At 41.6% G+C, this 23,669-nt stretch overlaps 1 protein-coding gene across 1 annotated transcript in view; it reads left to right on the forward strand.

Moving 5' to 3' along the window:
- LOC141108509 (uncharacterized) overlaps positions 1–23,669 on the forward strand; it is a 164,615-nt gene that overhangs the window by 51,469 nt on the left and 89,477 nt on the right. Inside the window, exons 15-20 of the mRNA XM_073600219.1 lie at positions 7,602–7,700; positions 10,571–10,731; positions 12,854–12,978; positions 13,818–13,947; positions 15,870–16,018; positions 22,650–22,837. Coding sequence (XP_073456320.1) covers positions 7,602–7,700; positions 10,571–10,731; positions 12,854–12,978; positions 13,818–13,947; positions 15,870–16,018; positions 22,650–22,837 — 852 coding nt within the window. The remainder of the gene's footprint in view (positions 1–7,601; positions 7,701–10,570; positions 10,732–12,853; positions 12,979–13,817; positions 13,948–15,869; positions 16,019–22,649; positions 22,838–23,669) is intronic.

Consider the following 23,669-nt stretch of genomic DNA (forward strand, 5'->3'; position numbering starts at 1 on the left):
GTTGCACCTATATCTGTGATGAATGTGGATGTCAGACCCCTGCCCTTGTAACTAATTTGTGACAAAGGACTGGCCAATCCCACACCGCACTGTCACTTACATAACAATGCCACTCTTAGCTGCACCCTGTACAAAAATTAACCCTTTAAACTGCCACCACCACCCACAAATAAAGAGACAATAATGCAACAGAGAAATAAAAAGGAGTTGAAAATAAAGAATATTTAACAATGTCCTGGTTTGCAGATTCCAATAAATAAACAAAAATGGTACAGTAGCTCTCTCAAGTCTGGTTAGGTGTTCCTTAGTTTGATGGTAAATCGAGAGCTGTCAATTTCAGGAGCAGCCTCCTTTTTCTCTGGTATAATGGGGGTGTTGTCAGTCCATAAGTATCCATATCTCTGAATACCTACTGTTTACAGACTGCTAACATGCATATTATTGTCCAGCGTGGAATTGGCTTCAGAATGAATATAAACATGGCAGGTTTCAGATGTCTACTTTACCTAGGAGAAATAAGGCGTGCCAGTGGTTCCCCATATGGTCTGACAGGGGTGTCTGGACTTGAAACATTACAAATTAACTGAGGAATAGGGATGAGCCGAACACCCCCCTGTTCGGTTCGCACCAGAACATGCGAACAGGAAAAAAGTTCGTTCGAACATGCGAACACCGTTAAAGTCTATGGGACACGAACATGAATAATCAAAAGTGCTAATTTTAAAGGCTTATATGAAAGTTATTGTCATAAAAAGTGTTTGGGGACCCGGGTCCTGCCCCAGGGGACATGGATCAATGCAAAAAAAAGTTTTAAAAACGGCCGTTTTTTCAGGAGCAGTGATTTTAATAATGCTTAAAGTCAAACAATAAAAGTGTAATATCCCTTTAAATTTCGTAGCTGGGGGGTGTCTATAGTATGCCTGTAAAGGGGCGCATGTTTCCTGTGTTTAGAACAGTCTGACAGCAAAATGACATTTTGAAGGAAAAAACTCATTTAAAACTACTCGCGGCTATTGCATTGCCGACAATACACATAGAAGTTCATTGATAAAAACGGCATGGGAATTCCCCAAAGGGGAACCCCGAACCAAAATTAAAAAAAAAAAATGACGTGGGAGTCCTCCTAAATTCCATACCAGGCCCTTCAGGTCTGGTATGGATATTAAGGGGAACCCCGGCCAAAATTAAAAAAAAAAAATGACGTGGGGTTCCCCCTAAATTCCATACCAGACCCTTCAGGTCTGGTATGGATTTTAAGGGGAACCCCGCGCCAAAAAAAAAAAAAAAAAAAACGGTGTGGGGTCCCCCCAAAAATCCATACCAGACCCTTATCCGAGCACGCAACCTGGCAGGCCGCAGGAAAAGAGGGGGGGACGAGAGTGCGGCCCCCCCTCCCTCCTGAACCGTACCAGGCCACATGCCCTCAACATTGGGAGGGTGCTTTGGGGTAGCCCCCCAAAACACCTTGTCCCCATGTTGATGAGGACAAGGGCCTCATCCCCACAACCCTGGCCGGTGGTTGTGGGGGTCTGCGGGCGGGGGGCTTATCGGAATCTGGAAGCCCCCTTTAACAAGGTGACCCCCAGATCCCGGCCCCCCCCTGTGTGAAATGGTAAGGGGGTACATAAGTACCCCTACCATTTCACGAAGAAAGTGTCAAAAATGTTAAAAATGACAAGAGACAGTTTTTGACAATTCCTTTATTTAAATGCTTCTTCTTTCTTCTATCTTCCTTCATCTTCTGGTTCTTCTGGTTCTTCTGGCTCTTCTGGTTCTTCCTCCGGCGTTCTCGTCCAGCATCTCCTCCGCGGCGTCTTCTGTCTTCTTCTCCTCGGGCCGCTCCGCACCCATGGCATGGGGGGGGAGGCTCCCGCTCTTCTCTTCTTCTTTTCTTCTCTTCTTCTCTTCTTCATTTTCTTCTCCGGGCCGCTCCGCAATCCATGCTGGCATGGAGGGAGGCTCCCGCTGTGTGACGGCGCTCCTCGTCTGACAGTTCTTAAATAACGGGGGGGCGGGGCCACCCGGTGACCCCGCCCCCTCTGACGCACGGTGACTTGACGGGACTTCCCTGTGGCATTCCCCGTGACGTCACAGGGAAGTCCCGTCAAGTCACCGTGCGTCAGAGGGGGGCGGGGTCACCGGGTGGCCCCGCCCCCCCGTTATTTAAGAACTGTCAGACGAGGAGCGCCGTCACACAGCGGGAGCCTCCCTCCATGCCAGCATGGATTGCGGAGCGGCCCGGAGAAGAAAAGAAGAAAAGAAGAAGAGAAGAAGAGAAGAAAAGAAGAAGAGAAGAGCGGGAGCCTCCCCCCCATGCCATGGGTGCGGAGCGGCCCGAGGAGAAGAAGATAGAAGACGCCGCGGAGGAGATGCTGGACGAGAACGCCGGAGGAAGAACCAGAAGAACCAGAAGATGAAGGAAGATAGAAGAAAGAAGAAGCATTTAAATAAAGGAGTTGTCAAAAACTTGTCATTTTTAACATTTTTGACACTTTTTTGTACCCCCTTACCATTTCACACAGGGGGGGGGCCGGGATCTGGGGGTCACCTTGTTAAAGGGGGCTTCCAGATTCCGATAAGCCCTCCGCCCGCAGACCCCCACAACCACCGGCCAGGGTTGTGGGGATGAGGCCCTTGTCCTCATCAACATGGGGACAAGGTGTTTTGGGGGGCTACCCCAAAGCACCCTCCCAATGTTGAGGGCATGTGGCCTGGTACAGTTCAGGAGGGAGGGGGGGCCGCACTCTCGTCCCCCCCTCTTTTCCTGCGGCCTGCCAGGTTGCGTGCTCGGATAAGGGTCTGGTATGGATTTTTGGGGGGACCCCACGCCGTTTTTTTTTTTTTTTTGGCGCGGGGTTCCCCTTAAAATCCATACCAGACCTGAAGGGTCTGGTATGGAATTTAGGGGGAACCCCACGTCATTTTTTTTTTTTAATTTTGGCCGGGGTTCCCCTTAATATCCATACCAGACCTGAAGGGCCTGGTATGGAATTTAGGGGGACTCCCACGTCATTTTTTTTTTTTAATTTTGGTTCGGGGTTCCCCTTTGGGGAATTCCCATGCCGTTTTTATCAATGAACTTCTATGTGTATTGTCGGCAATGCAATAGCCGCGAGTAGTTTTAAATGAGTTTTTTCTTTCAAAATGTCATTTTGCTGTCAGACTGTTCTAAACACAGGAAACATGCGCCCCTTTACAGACACACTATAGACACCCCCCAGGTACGAAATTTAAAGGGATATTACACTTTTATTGATTGACTTTAAGCATTATTAAAATCACTGCTCCTGAAAAAACGGCCGTTTTTAAAACTTTTTTTTGCATTGATCCATGTCCCCTGGGGCAGGACCCAGGTCCCCAAACACTTTTTATGACAATAACTTGCATATTAGCCTTTAAAATTAGCACTTTTGATTTCTCCCATAGACTTTTAAAGGGTGTTCCGCGGCATTCGAATTTGCCGCGAACACCCCAAATTGTTCGCTGTTCGGTGAACTTGCGAACAGCCAATGTTCGAGTCGAACATGAGTTCGACTCGAACTCGAAGCTCATCCCTACTGAGGAAAGTAAATATGTCTACATTCTGGCTGTGCTATTGTTATTTCATGAGTTATGAAGTATGCTGAAGTTTTTGAGTCTTGGCTGCTAACCAGTCTAGCAGAAATGTGGATTTCACTAAGGTATTTATGACCCAATGTCTGTTAACTCTCCAGTCACTCAAGTTTGTGAATCAGACAGTTTTATGAGGGTACCTAGACTGGAGAGGTCTGTGTGTCAGATCAGTGGAATGATAAGAAAGTCCTGGCATCAGTTAACAGTTGTGTATTGTGGCAGATGGCTTCCTGGAGGGATGTAAAAGGAGACCACTGCTATTAGGCCTCCTTGTGTTACAAACTGTCATGGGTAAATTCCAAACAACATGGCTGCCATACACACAGCCGAACGCGTGCCCGGTACACACGACCATCACAATATCTGTATAAATAGCATGCTAATAGCATTTTGGTGGCCTGAACATGGTACATCCACTAGTCCACTAAGGTATCAGGGAGGTTGGATGTTTTCCCATGATTCAGCAATGAAGGGACAACCTTTCCCTTTCATTTGAGGCAGCTGCCTCTGGGTCTCTTTACACAAATACAGTCAGCTAGAAAGCTGTATATGTTGTAAAAATCCAACCTTTCTGAATACACTCACTACTGGAATGGTAATCTCTGACTGGGTCGCTGAACCGGGGACACCTATCTCTTTCACCATGTGTCTCCAGTTTCCTTTTCACACACAATTCTTATATGTCACTCATGTTACAATAGGCAACACCTGTTAGGATTGCCTAGTACAGCCAAATACATTCACTCTGCCACCAATATGTTAAATATACATGTGTATAGCATTAAATATATCAATATATACAACATACGCATTAGACAAATGATGCATACTGTATACATGGGCATCTTCATGGGAGGGCAAGTGCCCCCCTCCCTGGAGCAAGGTTCCTGCACACGCACATACTGCTTCTGCCACAAGTGATCAGCCAGGAAACTGTCAGAAGGATCGTGCAGCTGGATGACACAGATCGGGGATCTCCTGCTGAGGCGCGGCTTGTATATGAAAAGTTGCCCACTGTCAAACAAAGTCCCGCCTCCTGGACCGGCATTAGACCAGTGTGTTGTCTATTAGAGTAGCCGGTCTAGGAGGCGGGACTTTGACAGCGGCGACTATTCATATACAAGTCACGTCTCAGTGGGAGATCCTCGCTCTGTGTCATTTGCCCAGCAGATCCTCCTGATTCCTCCCTGATGTATTGCTGGGCACCGATGAGGCTGCACGTTTGGGCATTGATAGGCTGGATAGTGATATGCTGCACTGATGGCCAATGATATATATTGCACTGATTGCCAATGATACGCTGCACTAATGGGCAATGATACGCTGAACTGATGGGCACTGATGCGCTGCACTCATGGGCAATGGTACGCTGCACTGATGGGCACTGATATGCTGCACTGATGGAAAATGATGGGCTGCATTGATGGGTAATGATATGCTGCACTGATGGGCAATGATTCACTGCACAGATCGGCAATGATATGCTGCACTGATGGGCAATGATGCGCTGCACTGGTGGGCACTGATAAGCTGCACTAATGGGCAATAATATGCTGCACTGATGGGCAATGATACGCTGCACTGATGGGCAATAATACGATGTACTGATGGGCACTGATATGCTGCATTGATGGGTATATTGCACTGATTGCCAATGATACACTGCACTAATGGGCAATGATACGTTGCACTGATGGGCACTGATGCGCTGCACTCATGGGCAATGGTACGCAGCACTGATGGGCAATAATACGATGTACTGATGGGCACTGATATGCTGCACTGATGGGCAATGATATGTTGCACTGATGGGCAATAATACGATGTACTGATGGGCACTGATATGCTGCACTAATGGGCAATGATATGTTGCACTGATGGGCAATGGTAGGCTGCACTGATTGGCACTGAAAGTCTGCACTGATGGGCAATGATAGGCTGCACTGATGGCCACTGATATGCTGCACTGATGGCCACTGATATGCTGCACTGATGGCAACTGATGAGGCGGCACTGATGGCCACTGATGAGGCAGCGCTGATGGCCACTGATGAGGCGGAACTGATAAGCTGCACTGATAAGCTGCACTGATGGGTGCTGATGAGGCTGCACTGATGGGCACTGATGAGGCTGCACTGATGGGCACTGATAGGCTGCACTAATGGGACTGTACTGATGGGCACTGATCGGCTACACTGATGGGCACTGATGAGGCTGCACTGATGGGCACTGATAGGCTGCACTGATGGGACTGTACTGATGGGCACTGATCGGCTGCACTGATGGGCACTGATGAGGCTGCACTGATGGCCACTGATATGCTTTATGTTAATATTGTTAAATTTGTTGTTAATATTTATTTATGGAACTTAATTCTGCATAAAACATTTAACAGTGTAATTTCATGAGATAATTTAAAAGAACGTGTTTAGGGGTTTTGGGGGCGGGGCAGGGTAGGGGTTAAAAACAGATTAGAAATTAATCAGACAATGGCAGCTTGATCCTTCTATTAAGTTTTTGTATCAAGTTTCTCAAACCTTTGCATGCTTGCGCTTTATATGATGACTAAGCCCCTCCCCTTCATGACATTGTCAAAAAGGGGCAGAGCATGGGTGAGCTTAAAATGATGCCCCCTCCTGAAAAGAGTTCTGCGGACACCCATGACTGTATATATTAATCACTTGCCGCCCGCCATACAGCAATATGACGTCGGCAAAGTGGTCGCAATATCCTGACCGGACGTCATATGGCGTCGCCAGGATATCAAGCTGCTGTGAGCCCCCAGGGGCGCGCATGACAGCGATCATTGTTGCGATGTGTCAGTCTGACACACCGCAACCCCAATCTAGGTAAAGAGTCTCTGTCACGTGATCAGCCGCGTCCAATCAGGGCTGATTACGATGTAAACAGGAAGAGCGTTGATTGGCTTTTCCTCACTCGTGTCTGTCAGACGCGAGTAGAGGAGAGCCGATCAGCTGCTCTTCTGACAGGGGGGTCTGTGCTGATTGATTATCAGCGCAGCCCCCGAGGATGCCCACATTGGTCCACCAGGGACGTCACCAGGACCACCAGGGATGCCCACCACTAGACACCACCAGGTATGCCACCCATGGCCACCAGGGATGCCAATCAGTGCCCACAATGGATGCCAATCAGTGCCCACAATGGATGCCAATCAGTGCCCACAATGGGCATCGCTGATTGGCAGGCATTATTGTTTGGCACTGATTGGCATCCATCAGTACCATCCATTAGTGTACATCAGTGCCCATCCATGCCCATACGTGCCACCTATCAGTGCCTATCCGTGCCACCTATTAGTGCCCATCCGTGCTGCCTATCAGTGCCCATCTGTGCTGCCTATCAGTGCCCATCTGTGCTGCCTATCAGTGCCGCCTTTCAGTGCCACCTATGCATACCTATCAGTGCTGCATATCAGTGCCACTAATCAGTGCCCATCAGTGTCGCCTATCAGTGCCCCATCAGTGCCGCATGTTAGTGCCCATCATCAGTGCCAATCAGTGCCACCTCATCAGTGCCACCTCATTGGTGCCACCTCATCGGTACCCATCAGTTCATCCTTATCAGTGCCCATCAGTGCAGCCCCATCAGTGAAGGAGAAAACTTAATTATTTACAAAGTTTTGTAACAGAAACAAAAAAAACGTTTTTTTTTCAAAATTGTTGTTTTTTTTTTTTTATTTGTTTAGCAGAAAATAAAAATCCCAAAGGTGATCAAATACCACCAAAAGAAAGCTATATTTGTGGGAACAAAATGATAAAAATGTAGTTTGGGTACAGTGTAGCATGACCGCGCAATTGTCATTCAAATTGCGACAGTGCTGAAAGCTGAAAATTGGTTTGTGCAGGAAGGTGTATAAGTGCCCTGTATTGAAGTGGTTAAAAAAAAATCAGGTCAGCACATAACTTGCTAAACTACTCAACATATATATATGGTACCATTAAGTATTTTTGTCTCTATTCTTCCAGGTCCATCACTGGAAACTGCTTCCGTTAATCACTGTGCTGGGCCTTGGTAGTGGCTTGCCATTTGGCTATCATGTGTCAGTGATCAGCTCTTCATCGGTGGTAAGCAGGAGCTCTTTTTTTATAGTGTAAAGAAGACATCGCATACTAGCCCATTATGTGTCACTTACCTGCAATTGAAGCCCGCGCTGTCCCCGCTGGTGGCTGCATCCATATTCGCCTCTCTTCGTTCTGGGGCCGCGGACTCTGGCTCTGTGACTGGCCGAAGTCGCGTGACGTCACTCCTGTGCATGCGCACGGGAGCCTTCAGTCAGTGCACCGGGCCATTTCTTCGCAGCATCTGCACAGATGACATCGGCGCAGACGTATATGGTAAATATATCCTAAACCATGCAGGTTTTGGGAAATATTTACAGTACCTACAGGTAAGCCTTAATATAGGCTTACCTGTAGGTACAAGTGGTGTAACTAGGTTTACAACCACTTTAAAACATTTGTGAACAGACAACACCAAAAAATATACTATATATATATATATATATATATATATATATATATATATATATATATATATATATATATATATATATATAAAATAAACCATAGACCCTTACAATCTCTCACCAATAATTCAGTCTTCATCCACCCCTGAGTATTGTTCTGTCTGTGTATAATGTGCAATTACTTAGCATAAACCACTGTCCTATTGGTACAGTTTGGTACAGTACAACTCAACTTTAGATTACACAGATCTACCTACAATTCCCTTGAATGCATCCAACAGGTACTCTTTGAAAATAGAGTCTTGTTACTTGAATTGCTATATTTCATACTTGTAATATGTATATTTAATCCTTGAAAACATTTGAAAAACTACACAGAATTTATTTACCACTCCCTTTCTTCATTTCCACCGCTCATTAAATGGATACACTTGGTTAGAATGTAAAAGTATTGAGTTGCATTTGTCCTAGGATTGCTGGATTATATACAGTTTAAATGAAATTAAATTGAATGAATTTTATAGCTGAAGTGTAGCTAGATAAGATAACATTAGTAGGTCACTGCTTGGTTTGCTTTTAGCCTGAAATTGGTGAGTACCGTAATAAAATCTTGAGCTGAAGTCCCAGGTTGGGTAGACTTGACATTATGCTCCATTGATTAACTCAGTCTTCATTCTCTTTTATGATTTTTTATTTTTTTTATACTTTACAGCTGGTAGAACAATATGAAACCCTTATAATGTAATCAAACCCTTATATTTTAATCAAAGAAAAGTGCAGTGCAGTTCATTGGCTCAATGTTCATTTGTAGACTTCACGCAGTATTAAACCCAGAAACATAATTTTTTTATATATTGTATCTTACCAATTCTTTCAATGTGGTAACTGCATTAGTTTAAGCTTTTTTCATTTATTTTCACCCGATGATCAGGCCAGTAAGTCTGTTATTTTTCAACTTACTTTAATTGACCAAGCTGTCTAGCAAATGTGGCAGTTAGAGGAAAACTAAAGGAAATAAAACAAATGCTGTAACTGATTAAAAAGTAATAGCAGGACTTCAATTTTAATTTGTTAGTCAAGTCCATCTAAATCTGCTAGTTCATCTAACACTGCCCTCTTCCCAGATTAAAAATGCTGCTGTCTCCAGAGTAAAGACACCATAAGTGTGTTACTAGCCGGATCACTAGGTGAAAATAAAGGAAAAGAAAAAAAATGCAGCCACCACATTTAAGGATTGTAAGCTGCAATGTAGTACATTTGTGTTTTTTAACATTTTAACCCTTTCAGCATTTACCAGAATTGCCTGAGTGCCAATCCAATTCATTGTTCCCCATTGGTAAGAGCGGTGCTTTGGATTTCCACAGATTGCACAGATATGCATGCTATTGGAGTTGTATTTCAAAAAGGGAGGAGTCCAGCTATTATTTTTTTTTTATATATAATCTTTATTTATAGAATGATTTTCATAGAGTACAAACTCTCAGCACAGAAAAGGTCAAAGTAGCACATGACAAGTGAAGCTATGGGCACACATCCATCAAGGGAAAGCTACATTGGCCCTAATAAATGCATAGGTACACATCAGTGCCACACATGAAGGTGTCAAAGTATTCAGTTTGAAAATTCCAATATCCTGTGGTAAAGGTAACATACAAAATATGGGCATTCATCTAATCGGCAACCCCAATAGCAGCTCTCAACATAACAGGTCTATAAAAGCTGTCTAGCTAGTACATGCGGGGTAGACAAGTGGGGTGCAATCCAAACAGTCACAAAAAGATTTTGTAAACGCAGCTACATGTGCTCATAAGTAGAATATGCAAAAAAGAAAGCATTTCCCAGTTCAAAGACCAACAAGGTTTTCCATCCCAGGACACAGTCAAACAGCTAGGAAATAACTATAATAGCAATAGACATTCTACTTGACATATAGGAAGTCACACTCTATACAGGAGTAAGGGTTCATCCTTATCACCTTGATCAGCTATTCATTTTGATGAGTTATCCACATCAATTTAGTTGGTTGCAAATTCTAAATACAATATCTATAGTACATTTAGATATGTAATCTACAGATCAATAAGCCTAACTAGCAACTCTGCCCTCTGGAAAAAAGTAGTTTCAACATTTTGAGAACATTTACTTCTAGCTCTTTGTATTTAATACAGTTGGCATGGTCTAAGAATAATTCTGGGCATCTGCTCACATAAACTTTAGAGTCCACGTAGGGCAGAGCGAAGACTGTTCAATGGATGGAGAAGTATTGACGTTCCACTTCAATCTAATGTCTGTAACTAGCTTTGGATTGATTGACCTGTAGGGTCATACCTCATTAATATAATACATTTATTTTTTATGTAGGTCCCTTTGCATCAAAACCTTAAACTAGTTAGAATAATAAAGTCATTGGTTGATCTTTTCTCTCTGGCCAGTGTATTCCCACAACACCTCAATTCATATCCTCTGCAGTTTGTCAGAAGCTTTATCAACCAGACCTGGATAGGAAGGTATGGATATCCTGTCCCTACAGAAACACTTACTCTGCTCTGGTCTACAACAGCTTCAGTGCTCAGTCTTGGAGGCCTTTTGGGATCACTATTATCTGGGTACATGACACGAAGGTTTGGAAAGTAAGTATTTTCACGGAACTGCTATCATACATGGTGATGGGATATTCTTCCAGATAATGATCTTCTTCCAGATAAGATAGTGATTTGCTATGGTCTGTTTAGATTTTCAATACAATGCTCACTATAAACAGTGGAAATAAGGAGAAACAATAATTATAAATGACAAAAACATCAAAAATACAGTGTTCTAGAGATTTTAGGTTTACTTAAGGTCTATTGTAATAATTGCTGGTGTGGCTCAACACAAATGTATAAAAGGGTGTTAGGATGCATGTTTTTTTATCACCTTCATAAGCAGTTTAATACACAGTTCATTACACACATTTTTAATAAACACATTTCCTGCTCATTGGACAAAGAGAGGGCGGCAGGATGCTTCTGAGGTCATCCCTTTGTCTACTCTACTTCAGCCTCCTGTCAACACACATACACTGCAGTACAATCCAACTGGCTCTTAATGCTGCCTCTCTGTCCTCTCAAGCGGAGTGTTGCTGAACAGGGGATTTCAGAGACTTGATATCAACACATAATCAGGTATTTATCATAGCTAGATTTAGAAATACATAACATTTGATTTTCAATAACCATATAGTTGCATTTGTTTGTATTTCTTTTTCACCTGCTTCAAGTTCAGGCTTAAAGTGGAAGTCCATGCAAAATCTAAAATCCCTGCATCTATAGACACCAGGGATCTAACACTAACCTCTCTATCCCTGTAAAGAGAAAAACGAGTATACATACCTTTTTGGAAGCCGATATGACCCGCTTTGACTGGATCCCATGCTGGGCTGTCAGCCGCGGCTTCCCTGTGTAGGTGTGTGCAGAATAGACGGAGGACAACGGAAGCCCCATAGTAACTCTATGGGTGACGTCACTTCCCATTCATTTTACAGCCACTGTTGTCCGTGTCCTCTGCAGAGCTTTCGGCGCTGGAGATCGGGTCAGAGCGGGTCAGATCGGCTCCCAAAAGGGTATGTATACTCATCTTTTCTTTACAGGGATAGAGAGGTTAGTTTTAGATCCCTGGTGTCTATAGATGCAGGGATTTTAGATTTTGCATGGACTTCCACTTTAAGTTTAAAGTAAATTTAAGGCAAAACTTTTTTTTTTGGTCTCAGATGGCGTGGGGAGGGATTAGAACACCTGTCAGGTTTTTTTACTTTTGTCTGTGCCCCTTTTTGGGAGATTAAGCCTCTCTTCTAGTTTCGTTTGCCATTATCATCAAAAGTGAAAGTAAAAGAAAAAGTACATTTCCAATTTTGGGTTGTCCCCAGAACAGGAATAGAGGGGAAATCTTCCAATGGGGATACTAGTTCTTGTTACCCTGGTGACAATCAAGGATTTGCCCTCATTTCCTGTTTTGGCTATGGAACAGGAAGTGAAGGGAAACCTGCACAATGGGATGGCAAAAAAAAATTGACAGGGTTATACCCCTACATTACTCTGTCCAAAATAAAAAAAAGATTTGCCTTTAGTTCCACTTTAAAGTAAATGCAACAACTGCTACCTGTGTCTAGAATGTGGGTGTTTTCACACGAAATGTGCAATAAAAAAATATACAATAGCAGACATTGAACTTAAAAAAATAGAGATGAACCTGCAGCAAGCCTGCACTATGCCTATCCAGGGTAAAGTAACAGGTTTAATGGATAGTTTGCCCTCTCCGTTTTATTGTAAACTGCACTAATCTAATGCACTGAGATTAAATGACTAAATATTTGAAGTTGCTTCTGCTATTTTATACATGTACATGCTGATCCCCTGGGATTTGTAGTATGTTAGGAATAAGGAAAATATGGCCCTCAGAAGGTCTAATTTGGCCCCTCAAACTGTTATCTTGTAGAAGTTGGCCTTCAGATTTGAACAAGAAACACCTTTACTTTGCCATATATTGGCAGGTTGCTTTATGGCATAGCTTTAGGTAAATCTGTATACACCTCTACAGCATTTACACCTATGGGGCCCATTTATAATACACTGGTATGGACTCAGTATAGTAAGCAGCAAAGCTCTATTTATTCTAATGAAAAGGGGTAAAAATGAACAAAAATTGAACAAGAAACACCTTTACTTTGCCATATATTGACCACTAATGAATGATTTTTTTTCCTTTTCCTCTCAGAAGACCATCTCATGTGATAAGTAGCTTGATGGGAATAACAGCATCACTATGTCTTGGGTTCAGCAAGATGGTGGGATCCCATGAAATGATTGTGGTTGGCAGGTTGCTTTATGGCATAGCTTTAGGTAAATCTGTATACACCTCTACAGCATTTACACTTATGGGGCCCATTTATAATACAGTGGTATGGACTCAGTATAGTAATCAGCAAAGCTACATTTATTCTAATGAAAAAGGGTAAAAAACAACATGCTCTGGGAGGAGGATACCTGTCACATGACCTGTTTAAGGTCATATGACAGCACTATTAACAAGTGTTATCCACAGTGTTATGTAAAGAACGCATTGCAGGTCATGGGAGGCTTCATACCACAATTTTTTACAATTAGACATAAAATGGTGGCATTGTGTGGATTACTTGCAGTGATGTCCTGCTGTGTGGGAAAGTGGAAACCACTGTTCTTTATAAATCGGTCAAAATATAGCTAATTATGTAAATTTATATTTCCAAAGTAATTGTAAACAACTACCTTGTATTTATAAGTCTTTGGCTTCTTTTGAATATACGCCTAGCGGTTTGTAATGTTAAATCCACCCAGAACCATGCAACTCAGGAAACCCAATGGCTTGGATTTCTATATGACTGTCACAGATTTCAATGACTGTCACAGATCAGAAAGATCTACATAGACATGATCCAAAGAAATTGGTGAAATTGGTGATTTTCCTGATTCGATCCTCTCTGCTAATTACTTATTCATGTTAAATATTTAGTATGATAATTACCAATTGAGAAGTAATTGTAACAATTTCATTCTTCTACACAGATTACTGCACTCATTACTTACACCTTGCACAAATGATACTTTAGCTTTATGCACAGTTAATCCTATCTAATGTTTTTTTTCCTGACTGAGAGAGATGTGTTTATTATCAGATGTAAACAGAATTTCTGTATTGTCAGGTTTGGGCATTAACATTTATGTACAATATCTTGGAGAAACCGCTCCAAGGAACCTTCGGGGATTCACCAATACCACGGGCCCCATCTTTGTAACCACAGGGAAGCTGTTTGGACAAGTTGTTGGGCTCAGGTAAGCTTTAGATCAAAGGATCACAACCACCACAAAGTACAACTTTTATAAAGATTATAAGGAATATGGATGTGACTCACTCCATGCAAAGGTATAGCTGGAAATGTTAACTTGTGTACACTTACATTGCTTAGTATACATGAGTGGTATTGATACTTTAGGCAAACTTATTTATATTCCACAATCAGGAAAAGAATGAAAAAAAAGAAAGGGGAAGCAGAGAGTTGACTTATAGTATTTTAAGAGAAAGCAATGTCTAGGTAAGGTGATCAGAAAAAGAAAAAGGATGGGGGCATTGAAGAAATCCTCAGATAGAAGAGCTAACATGTTTCGGTGGTCATGCCCCCTTCCTCAGAGCTAGAAAGAATGCATGACCCCTGAATCGCGTTAGCTCTTCCTCGTGAGTTATAAGCCTGTTGATCTTTTATGTTTTTGAGTATCCATTTGTTGTTTGTTACTACAATGTTGTTTGGTATTTAATACATTTTATGGTGGTAATGTACAAGGAGTTGCGCCCTCATGTGTGTTTTTTGCAGTGTTCAGACAAGAGCCCAAACACGCCCTGCAGCCGCACAGATGCAAGGGGCGGGGGCTGCCTCTGCAGCCTAGGATTGAGTAAGCGTGTGCCTGTGCCACTCTGTAGCTCTGGGGAAACAGCTGGGTCAGCAAAACTGGGAAGTGTTCGCAATCTACCCATCACCTGCCCGTGATTGATGGGTAGATTGCAAATCACGGGTTGTCAACCCCCAGGGTAGAAGGACTCCTCTACATGGAAGTCAATTGAAAAAGTGACACCTTACATTAGTGATGAGTATAGAAGTGCCCCAATACATTTTTGGTCAGTGGAGGAGTGTCCTGCTATATTTATGGCCGGTGTAAAAATTTCCCCTCAGATTGGGGGAGGTGTACATGGACCCCTTGCATTGGGGGTCAGAGTGGATAGGTCCCTTTACATTGGTAGTGGGTATAAAAAGGACACCTTATGATGATGGTCTGTAGGGAAGTTCCCCTTTCATTGGTGGTCAGTAGGAGAATAGGCCTATAATAAAATTGGTGATCGGTGAAAAGAATGCGCTTTACAATCGTTGTCAGTGGGAAATATGCCCTTTACGATGGTAGTCAGTCAGTCCATCCCATGTTACTATCAAGTAAATGATAAATATGTCACAACTTTTTGAGGAACCCTGGTTGAGAAAGACTGCTCTGATCTGCAGAGAATTGGTAAGTACTAGATGTTGGCTTTGTGTTTTAGCTTGAGGAAGGCAGAGAATCTGACTTCCAATGCAGGAAAGTAAATCTGTAAATAAAGAAAAAGGGGGGGGGGTTGACATTGCTGATCTCTTTCAAAAATAATAGTTGTCTGGCTGCCATGCCGATCCATTTGTTATTTTCTAAATCAATGACCTGGCACCAACATGCAGATCAGGAAAGTTATAGAAGCCACAGAAATCTGCATAGTTCTTCCTGGTAAAAATATTGAATCAAGAGGGCCAGATTGACAACCAGGCATCTAGCTCTTCTGGAGAGATCAGCAACGGCAGATTTGTCATTGTAGTGACAAATTTTCTTTAAGGTTTTGGCTAACTTGGTTTGTTGGGTCCTGAGAATGTGTATACACCTTTAATACTGTTTAATGTGTTTGTGGCATTAGCAATATGACAGCCTTTTATAAATATTGGCTTCCACAGGCTGCATCTCAAAGTTCCTTTTTTTTTAAATGTTAGGTTGGTCAGCTTTTATTTACTTTATATTGCAGAAATATACAAACTTGATTTTTCTGTCGCTATGAACTTGGAAATTAAAGAAAGATTACTTATTTGATATTTATCAAGGGAGTATACCCTTGACTATGGTGTTGTAAACAGTCTGAAGGTCATAAATGTCTATTTTCTTTTCACCTATAAAATGCTCATATTCTCTAGTGAGGTTCTGGGAACAGAGGAACTGTGGCCCCTAATGATGTCAATCTGTGGTTTCACTGATCTCCTGCAGTTGATAGTTATGCGTTTTTATCCAGAGACCCCTGCACACCTGTTGTTAGTGAAGAGAGACCAGGAGCGCTGCAAGAGAGGTAAAGTCCACCAAAAAAAACAAACCAACTGCAAGATAAAATCCATAGCATGATAAGAATTTGATAGAAATGACCAACATATCAACAATTGGAAAGAGAAAAGGATAGTAAGTAGAAAAAAAGTCAACACTATTGCATGTTGAGAAATTCAAATGAAAAGTAGTGAAAATTCTAAGTAAAGAACTGCTGCATATGCCTTTTTGCCGTCTTCCAAAAATACAGTATTCGTTTTGATGAGCACAACAATCATTAAAGTGTGTGAATGGCAGTGCATTGTTAAAACAGATATTTAAAAATGATATATTATTCTAAAAGAAAATAGATTGTGATATTACACAGGAACATGTAGAGGTACAGTCTGTAATTGTAATCTTTTTGAATACTCCAGTGCATCCTGACCACACACTGTCTCTCCCTGGGATCTGTCAATGGCAACAAAATCCAAAATAGAAATTAAACTTTACATTTTATACATTCCACTTCCTTGTGGTGCAACCTTTGCTTTAAAAGCTAAGCAGTGTTTATATCTATAAATCCTACTGCAACTTTTTTTTGTGGGGAGATCCATACGGCTCTAATAATCTCTGAGATGAAGAAAACACCATTCCCTTGTGGTTTCTCTCTTCACGTTGTCACTAGAAGTTCTGATTCATACAGAGATAGATGAAACCTGAAATCCAATGCTTCCCTGGAAATATGAACCTCTACTTCTACTGGGCAATTCTGAACATACAATAGTTATATGATCTGCAACACCAAAAGAGAAAAAAAAAGCAAAAAAAAACCCATTGTACTGTAGCAATGATGAATTTGTGCAAACCCCTTCCTTCATCTCCCTAGAGCAGGGGTGGTAAACTTGTGGAGCATAGGGGGGCTCAAGTACAGCTCCCGACATGTCTAGAGGGCCTCACAATAGTTTTGTTTACATAGTAAAAACAACTTTCACCCAAAACATTTAAAGTGGTTGTAAATCCTCACATATACCCAGTGAAATGAACAGCCTCAGATGATACACAGAGATTAAACAAATTCTCTTACACAAGTTTTACTTGATTATCTGCAGTCTTTTCATGTCTACACCCCTTCCAAAGTGCACAATTGTGATAAAATCCTTCTGCATCTGTGAGAAGTACAGAGGAGGGGTGGAGAGCTGCAGTTACAGCACTTATACACTGTATGAGAGCTGATTAGAGGAAAGAGACACACCCTCCCTCCACATAGGCAGAGGAACGAAGGAATATGAAGAGCTGTATTCTGAACAGATAAGTTGTGTGCTTATTTCACTCCCCGTCACAAATTTTATCTTCTCAGAAGTGAGACATACTGATAACAGAGGAACGAAGCACCGGAGAGAAACGACACATAGAGCTTTGGAGAGAGACAAGTAAACATTACAGATATACAGTATATGCTTAGTTCAAATTTCATGACTGGGGTTTACAACCACTTTAACATATTTGGTTTGACCCTAGATAGTTTTATGTAAAGTGTAAGCTCTCTGTTTCAGAAAAAACAAAAATGTGAACTAACACTGTACACATACCCCACCCCTGGTCCCCGCTGTACTTACCTCTGTGAATGCTGAGCTGTCAGTGCCCACACAGCTGGTGCAGTGGTCCGCTGGATAATTGGCTGCTTATCCTGCTCCTCACTGACAGGAGTGACTGCAGTGTCACTCCTATAAGAAGGAGCAGGGGCCGATATAATATATATAAAACACAAAGCGCTGTGATGCTAAATAGCTGATAATTACATATAAAACCAAGTGAGGCTGCTATCAAAAGAGAGTGTTTTCAGAGTCACTTAAAAAGAATATGAAGCGCTTCACAATGTGCATGAAAATGAATATATAAGAATAAATATAAATAGTAAAATAAATCCAGCGGTGAGTAAAAATTCCTAAAAAATCCAGCAATCAAAATAGTGTAAAATTATAAAAAATTAGTGACACCAAATGTGTAAAAAAATTCACATAAAAAATCCACATAAAAATAAATATATAGGGATGTATTCAGAAGGTTCAATTATACAGGTGTAGAATCCTGATTGGTATAGAGCTTTTGATCACTAGCAAAGCTGTTTAAAAACACTTGCTTAATCAAGGTGCTCATTGACCTTCATAGTAACAATGTGCTTTTTGCTTCTATTCACAACCAATGTGAGAATCATAAACAGGCAGATAAGAGAAAAAAACAATCATTGTGCAATAGTTAGGATACCAAGGTACACAGGCAAACTTCAATCCACTCAGGTGTGCCTTATAATGATAAGGCATATGCAGGTTTTACTATAGCAGTCAGCCACCTTAGACAGGAGCAGATTCAGTGCAGTACACTGTGTGATACTGCTGATCTGCACAGAGCGTCCTTGGCTCCTCACAAACAAAAATGTGAACTAACACTGTACACATACCCCACCCCTGGTCCCCGCTGTACTTACCTCTGTGAATGCTGAGCTGTCAGTGCCCACACAGCTGGTGCAGTGGTCCGCTGGATAATTGGCTGCTTATCCTGCTCCTCACTGACAGGAGTGACTGCAGTGTCACTCCTATAAGAAGGAGCAGGGGCCGATATAATATATATAAAACACAAAGCGCTGTGATGCTAAATAGCTGATAATTACATATAAAACCAAGTGAGGCTGCTATCAAAAGAGAGTGTTTTCAGAGTCACTTAAAAAGTATAAATAATGATATTTGTTTGTAGCAAGAGATATACAAATAAACCGCCCCTGAATCTCTCTTACTCCACTGCGCCAAAGAAAAGTGCAAAGCTATACAAAAGATGTGTAAAAGAATACAAAATATGTGTACATCCACAGTGTACAGTGAAAAAAAGCTGCCACTTAAATAAATACATAGACTGATCAAAATCCCAAAACTATACCTCTCACACGTGTACAGATAGAGATAGCGGCGCTAATATAAATTGTGTCAAATAATGGGTCAGAGCAGGATAATGCCTAACGACCCTCTACTTATGCATAAAAATAATAATAATAGTGTCATGAAAAATATTAATTTTATCATGAAAAGAAATTTCCTTAACACCCAGTGAAAAGTGTCACTATATATAAAAAATTAAAAGAAATGAATAATCAAATTCAACAGTTGTTTTTCAATCTTCTTGTGAAAAATCTTCTTCTACTCTTCCACCACACCACCGTGATAGTGTCACCACTCCCTCTGAAGAGCGCACTCACCAGATTGTATAGCCTCCCACTCTCGTGTTTGGCAAAACAGCAAAGGTGTGGTTCAATTGCTGTTTTGCCAAACACGAGAGTGGGAGGCTATACAATCTGGTGAGTGCGCTCTTCAGAGGGAGTGGTGACACTATCACGGTGGTGTGGTGGAAGAGTAGAAGAAGATTTTTCACAAGAAGATTGAAAAACAACTGTTGAATTTGATTATTCATTTCTTTTAATTTTTTATATATAGTGACACTTTTCACTGGGTGTTAAGGAAATTTCTTTTCATGATAAAATTAATATTTTTCATGACACTATTATTATTATTTTTATGCATAAGTAGAGGGTCGTTAGGCATTATCCTGCTCTGACCCATTATTTTACACAATTTATATTAGCGCCGCTATCTCTATCTGTACACGTGTGAGAGGTATAGTTTTGGGATTTTGATCAAATAATGATATTTGAAGCGCTTCACAATGTGCATGAAAATGAATATATAAGAATAAATATAAATAGTAAAATAAATCCAGCGGTGAGTAAAAATTCCTAAAAAATCCAGCAATCAAAATAGTGTAAAATTATAAAAAATTAGTGACACCAAATGTGTAAAAAAATTCACATAAAAAATCCACATAAAAATAAATATATAGGGATGTATTCAGAAGGTTCAATTATACAGGTGTAGAATCCTGATTGGTATAGAGCTTTTGATCACTAGCAAAGCTGTTTAAAAACACTTGCTTAATCAAGGTGCTCATTGACCTTCATAGTAACAATGTGCTTTTTGCTTCTATTCACAACCAATGTGAGAATCATAAACAGGCAGATAAGAGAAAAAAACAATCATTGTGCAATAGTTAGGATACCAAGGTACACAGGCAAACTTCAATCCACTCACGTGTGCCTTATAATGATAAGGCATATGCAGGTTTTACTATAGCAGTCAGCCACCTTAGACAGGAGCAGATTCAGTGCAGTACACTGTGTGATACTGCTGATCTGCACAGAGCGTCCTTGGCTCCTCACAAACAAAAATGTGAACTAACACTGTACACATACCCCACCCCTGGTCCCCGCTGTACTTACCTCTGTGAATGCTGAGCTGTCAGTGCCCACACAGCTGGTGCAGTGGTCCGCTGGATAATTGGCTGCTTATCCTGCTCCTCACTGACAGGAGTGACTGCAGTGTCACTCCTATAAGAAGGAGCAGGGGCCAATATAGCTGCAGGAGGAAACATTCTGCTCTCTACCTGTTTTAATGCCTAAAATCCTGCACTGCTGCGCTGCAACTGCATACATGCATGCATACTGTTTTGAAGGAGCGGTCCTATTCACTTGGATAGGTCGCGTTCAGTGGGCCGTACTGCCTATTGAATGTGCATGGCCAGATGCTTGAATCATTAGAAAAGGAGTTTATTATAAACAAAATAAGTATATACAAGGAAATACTACGTATTCGTACATATGAATAAAAAGCAATGTTAAACACTTGGTAGATTGATATGAGGTGTTCTCCACACAAGGGACACTCGAATAATTGGCTAACGCGTTTCAAGGATGTTCCTCTTCATCAGAGCCTTAGAGAGCTAAATCTAATCTGTGTATTAAAATGTATAAAAATAGATAGAGGAGGCTGGATGGGTAGTGTAACACTACATAGCACTTCCTGGATCTGGGTCACACGGCCTCATTGTGCAGCCACTCATCTCAATACTCTACCAAGCACCCACACTATGAGCACCAATATTGCGGAGCACAACACGGCTGCAGTTTAGTAGGAGACACTGTACAGTCACAGCATAGGTGAATCGCCCAGCAATGACGTGGATATCCAGTCACAGATGCCAGGCTGCAATACCGGAATCAACCACCGGGTCTCCAAGACCAACAACAACAAACAGACGACCCACCCTATATGTATACACCCTTCCTACGGTGCTGAGAGTGCTGTGATGGGGAAGGATAATCCCTAATATGAAGGAGAATCCGCCCGCAAAGCTATACCAACTATGTAGTGTTACACTACCCATCCAGCCTCCTCTATCTATTTTTATACATTTTAATACACAGATTAGATTTGGCTCTCTAAGGCTCTGATGAAGAGGAAAATCCTCAAAACTTGTTAGCAATTATTTGAGTATCCCTTGTGTGGATAACACCTCATATCAATCTACCAAGTGTTTAACATTGCTTTTTATTCATATGTACGAATACGTAGTATTTCCTTGAATATACTCATTTTGTTTAAAATAAACTCCTATTCTAATGATTCATGCATCTGGCCACGTGCCTTCCTTTTCCTTCTTTACATAGCATTTCAGACTTCCCCTAGTCGGCAAAGGCAGCAGGGCATGCATGATCACTTTATATATACACCATTAAGAAATACTACCACCCTTACTAAGGCCCTTCACACCAGCGCAGGAGAATATCTTTTCTGTTTATGCCTATTGAATGTGACAGAGGGATAAATTTGCTGCGCATGTGTATACCTTCATATGGTTTTCTTTGCAGCTTGGAGGGTGGTTGGGAAGTGATAAAAACGTGGTTCAGCCACCTGTTTTTATTGCTTTTCAACCCAAGTGTAAAAAATGCCTTAGGGATTGTTTAAACAGGCGGATGGGGGGGGATGTAAAAGCAGGCAGTTGAGTCATGTTTTTAACATCCCAGACCATTCGCCTGAACAAGGAGATACAGGTGCTCAGGGCTGTACACATGTCAACCATGTGGCAAAAATTAAACAGCATGTCACATTTGGTGGGCGGTACTGCTGCCACTTGTGGCCCATTCAAGTGTATAGGGCCATGCTGCAATCACATGTAATGCATACTGCTGCAGCACAGTGGGTCAACATTGTCATGGTTAAAACAGGCTGTGAGAAGGTGACATATTGCCTCCTTTCGGCCTGTCAAACACCCTTTGAAAAGTGATCCACTGCGAACCACGTTTCAGGGGCAATATTGATAGCCACACAAACCCTTAGAGCCTTTTCAGCCCCCTTCCTTCCTCAAAGCCCCCCTAGAGCTCTTTAGTCTTTAGTGCACCCCTTGGTGCCCACCTCTCCTACCCTCCTTCATCCCACTGACGTAGATGTCTATCAGTAAAGTGACCAAACTTGACCAAACTCTGAATGAATGATCTTTTTTACATAAACCAACAACTGTCTAGGTCAGGGCCTGACTATTTTTTGGTTAAATCGTGAGTGGTGAAAGGTTCACATTAAACAAAATAAAAAGGGCTCATAAAAGAAGCTTAGTCAGTAAAGGCTGGGAGAATGGATATAACAAAAGACTAGTAAACCAACCTGCCATTGATTTTTATAAAAATGTGCTACTCGTTTGTTTTCTGCCTTTATTTTCTTAGTTATGCACAGAATGTGGAAACACCAAGACCAAATTATAAAAATATGTTACTCATTTTTTGTCAATCTTCTTTTTCTTAGCTATGCATAGGATATGGGGACATGGAGACTACCAATTAGAACTAGATGACATACTGGCAGAGGGGGAGATGCGAAGGAACACCAAGAACATGACTGTGCTAGAAGTTATAAAGGAGCCATCTATGCGCTGGCAGCTCTATGCTATAGTCACCATCACAATCACCCTTCAGTTGTCGGGCATCACTGCAGTTGAGTGATTACTTTAAATGTTAAGCAGATACATGCACTAAATAAATAGGGATCATTTCCTATGATAACACATAATAGAACTAAGTTACAAAAATAATTTAACTAAGAAAAATTGTATCTAAGGCTCAAGATAGAACATTGTTATCATCGTGTTCAAGCAATTCTCATAATTGAGATTGACTTTTCCAAACCTCTTCTGCCAAGCTAGTTGTAGTTAATCACATGGTTTGACTTTTGATGCAACTTTGGTCCAGAGAAAAGTCAGATCAAAGCCAGACCAAAAGTCACATCAAAGTCCTGCTTCAAAGTCGCACTGGAAACAGTGTGACGTTTCCTCGATTGACACTAATGCGTTTTTTGATGCATTTTGCATTTTGCAGCAATGCAGGGAATTTTCTAAACATAGGTTTCTATGGAACACATTCACATCAATGCATTTTTGTGCCTCTGCGTTTTTAGAAAGGGTCAGGGACTTTTTTCCCCGCAAAATGCAGGCTTTTGTATGTAATAGACTTCAATGGACCCACATCCAAAACGCAAGTACCGTGTTTTTACCGCGATTTTTTTTTACACTGTATATAGCTGGTTGCTAAGGAGGGGGCTGGGAAGCCAGCCGCCGCGTCCTTAACAACCAATGAGTCATCAGCTGTCAGCGGGCTTCCCCGCTGACAGCTGAATGTAAAAAAAAAAAAAAAAGAATTGCGGGCTAAAAAAAAAAAATAGTTAAAAGAACAGCGTGGGGACTCTACCAGGCCCCTGAGTCTAGTATGGATTCGAAGGGAACCCCCACGCCAAAATTGAAAAAAAAATGGCCCACAGACCTCCGACAAC

Source organism: Aquarana catesbeiana, linkage group LG01 (genome assembly GCF_042186555.1).
Source record: "Aquarana catesbeiana isolate 2022-GZ linkage group LG01, ASM4218655v1, whole genome shotgun sequence".
Taxonomy (NCBI): Eukaryota; Metazoa; Chordata; class Amphibia; order Anura; family Ranidae; genus Aquarana; species Aquarana catesbeiana.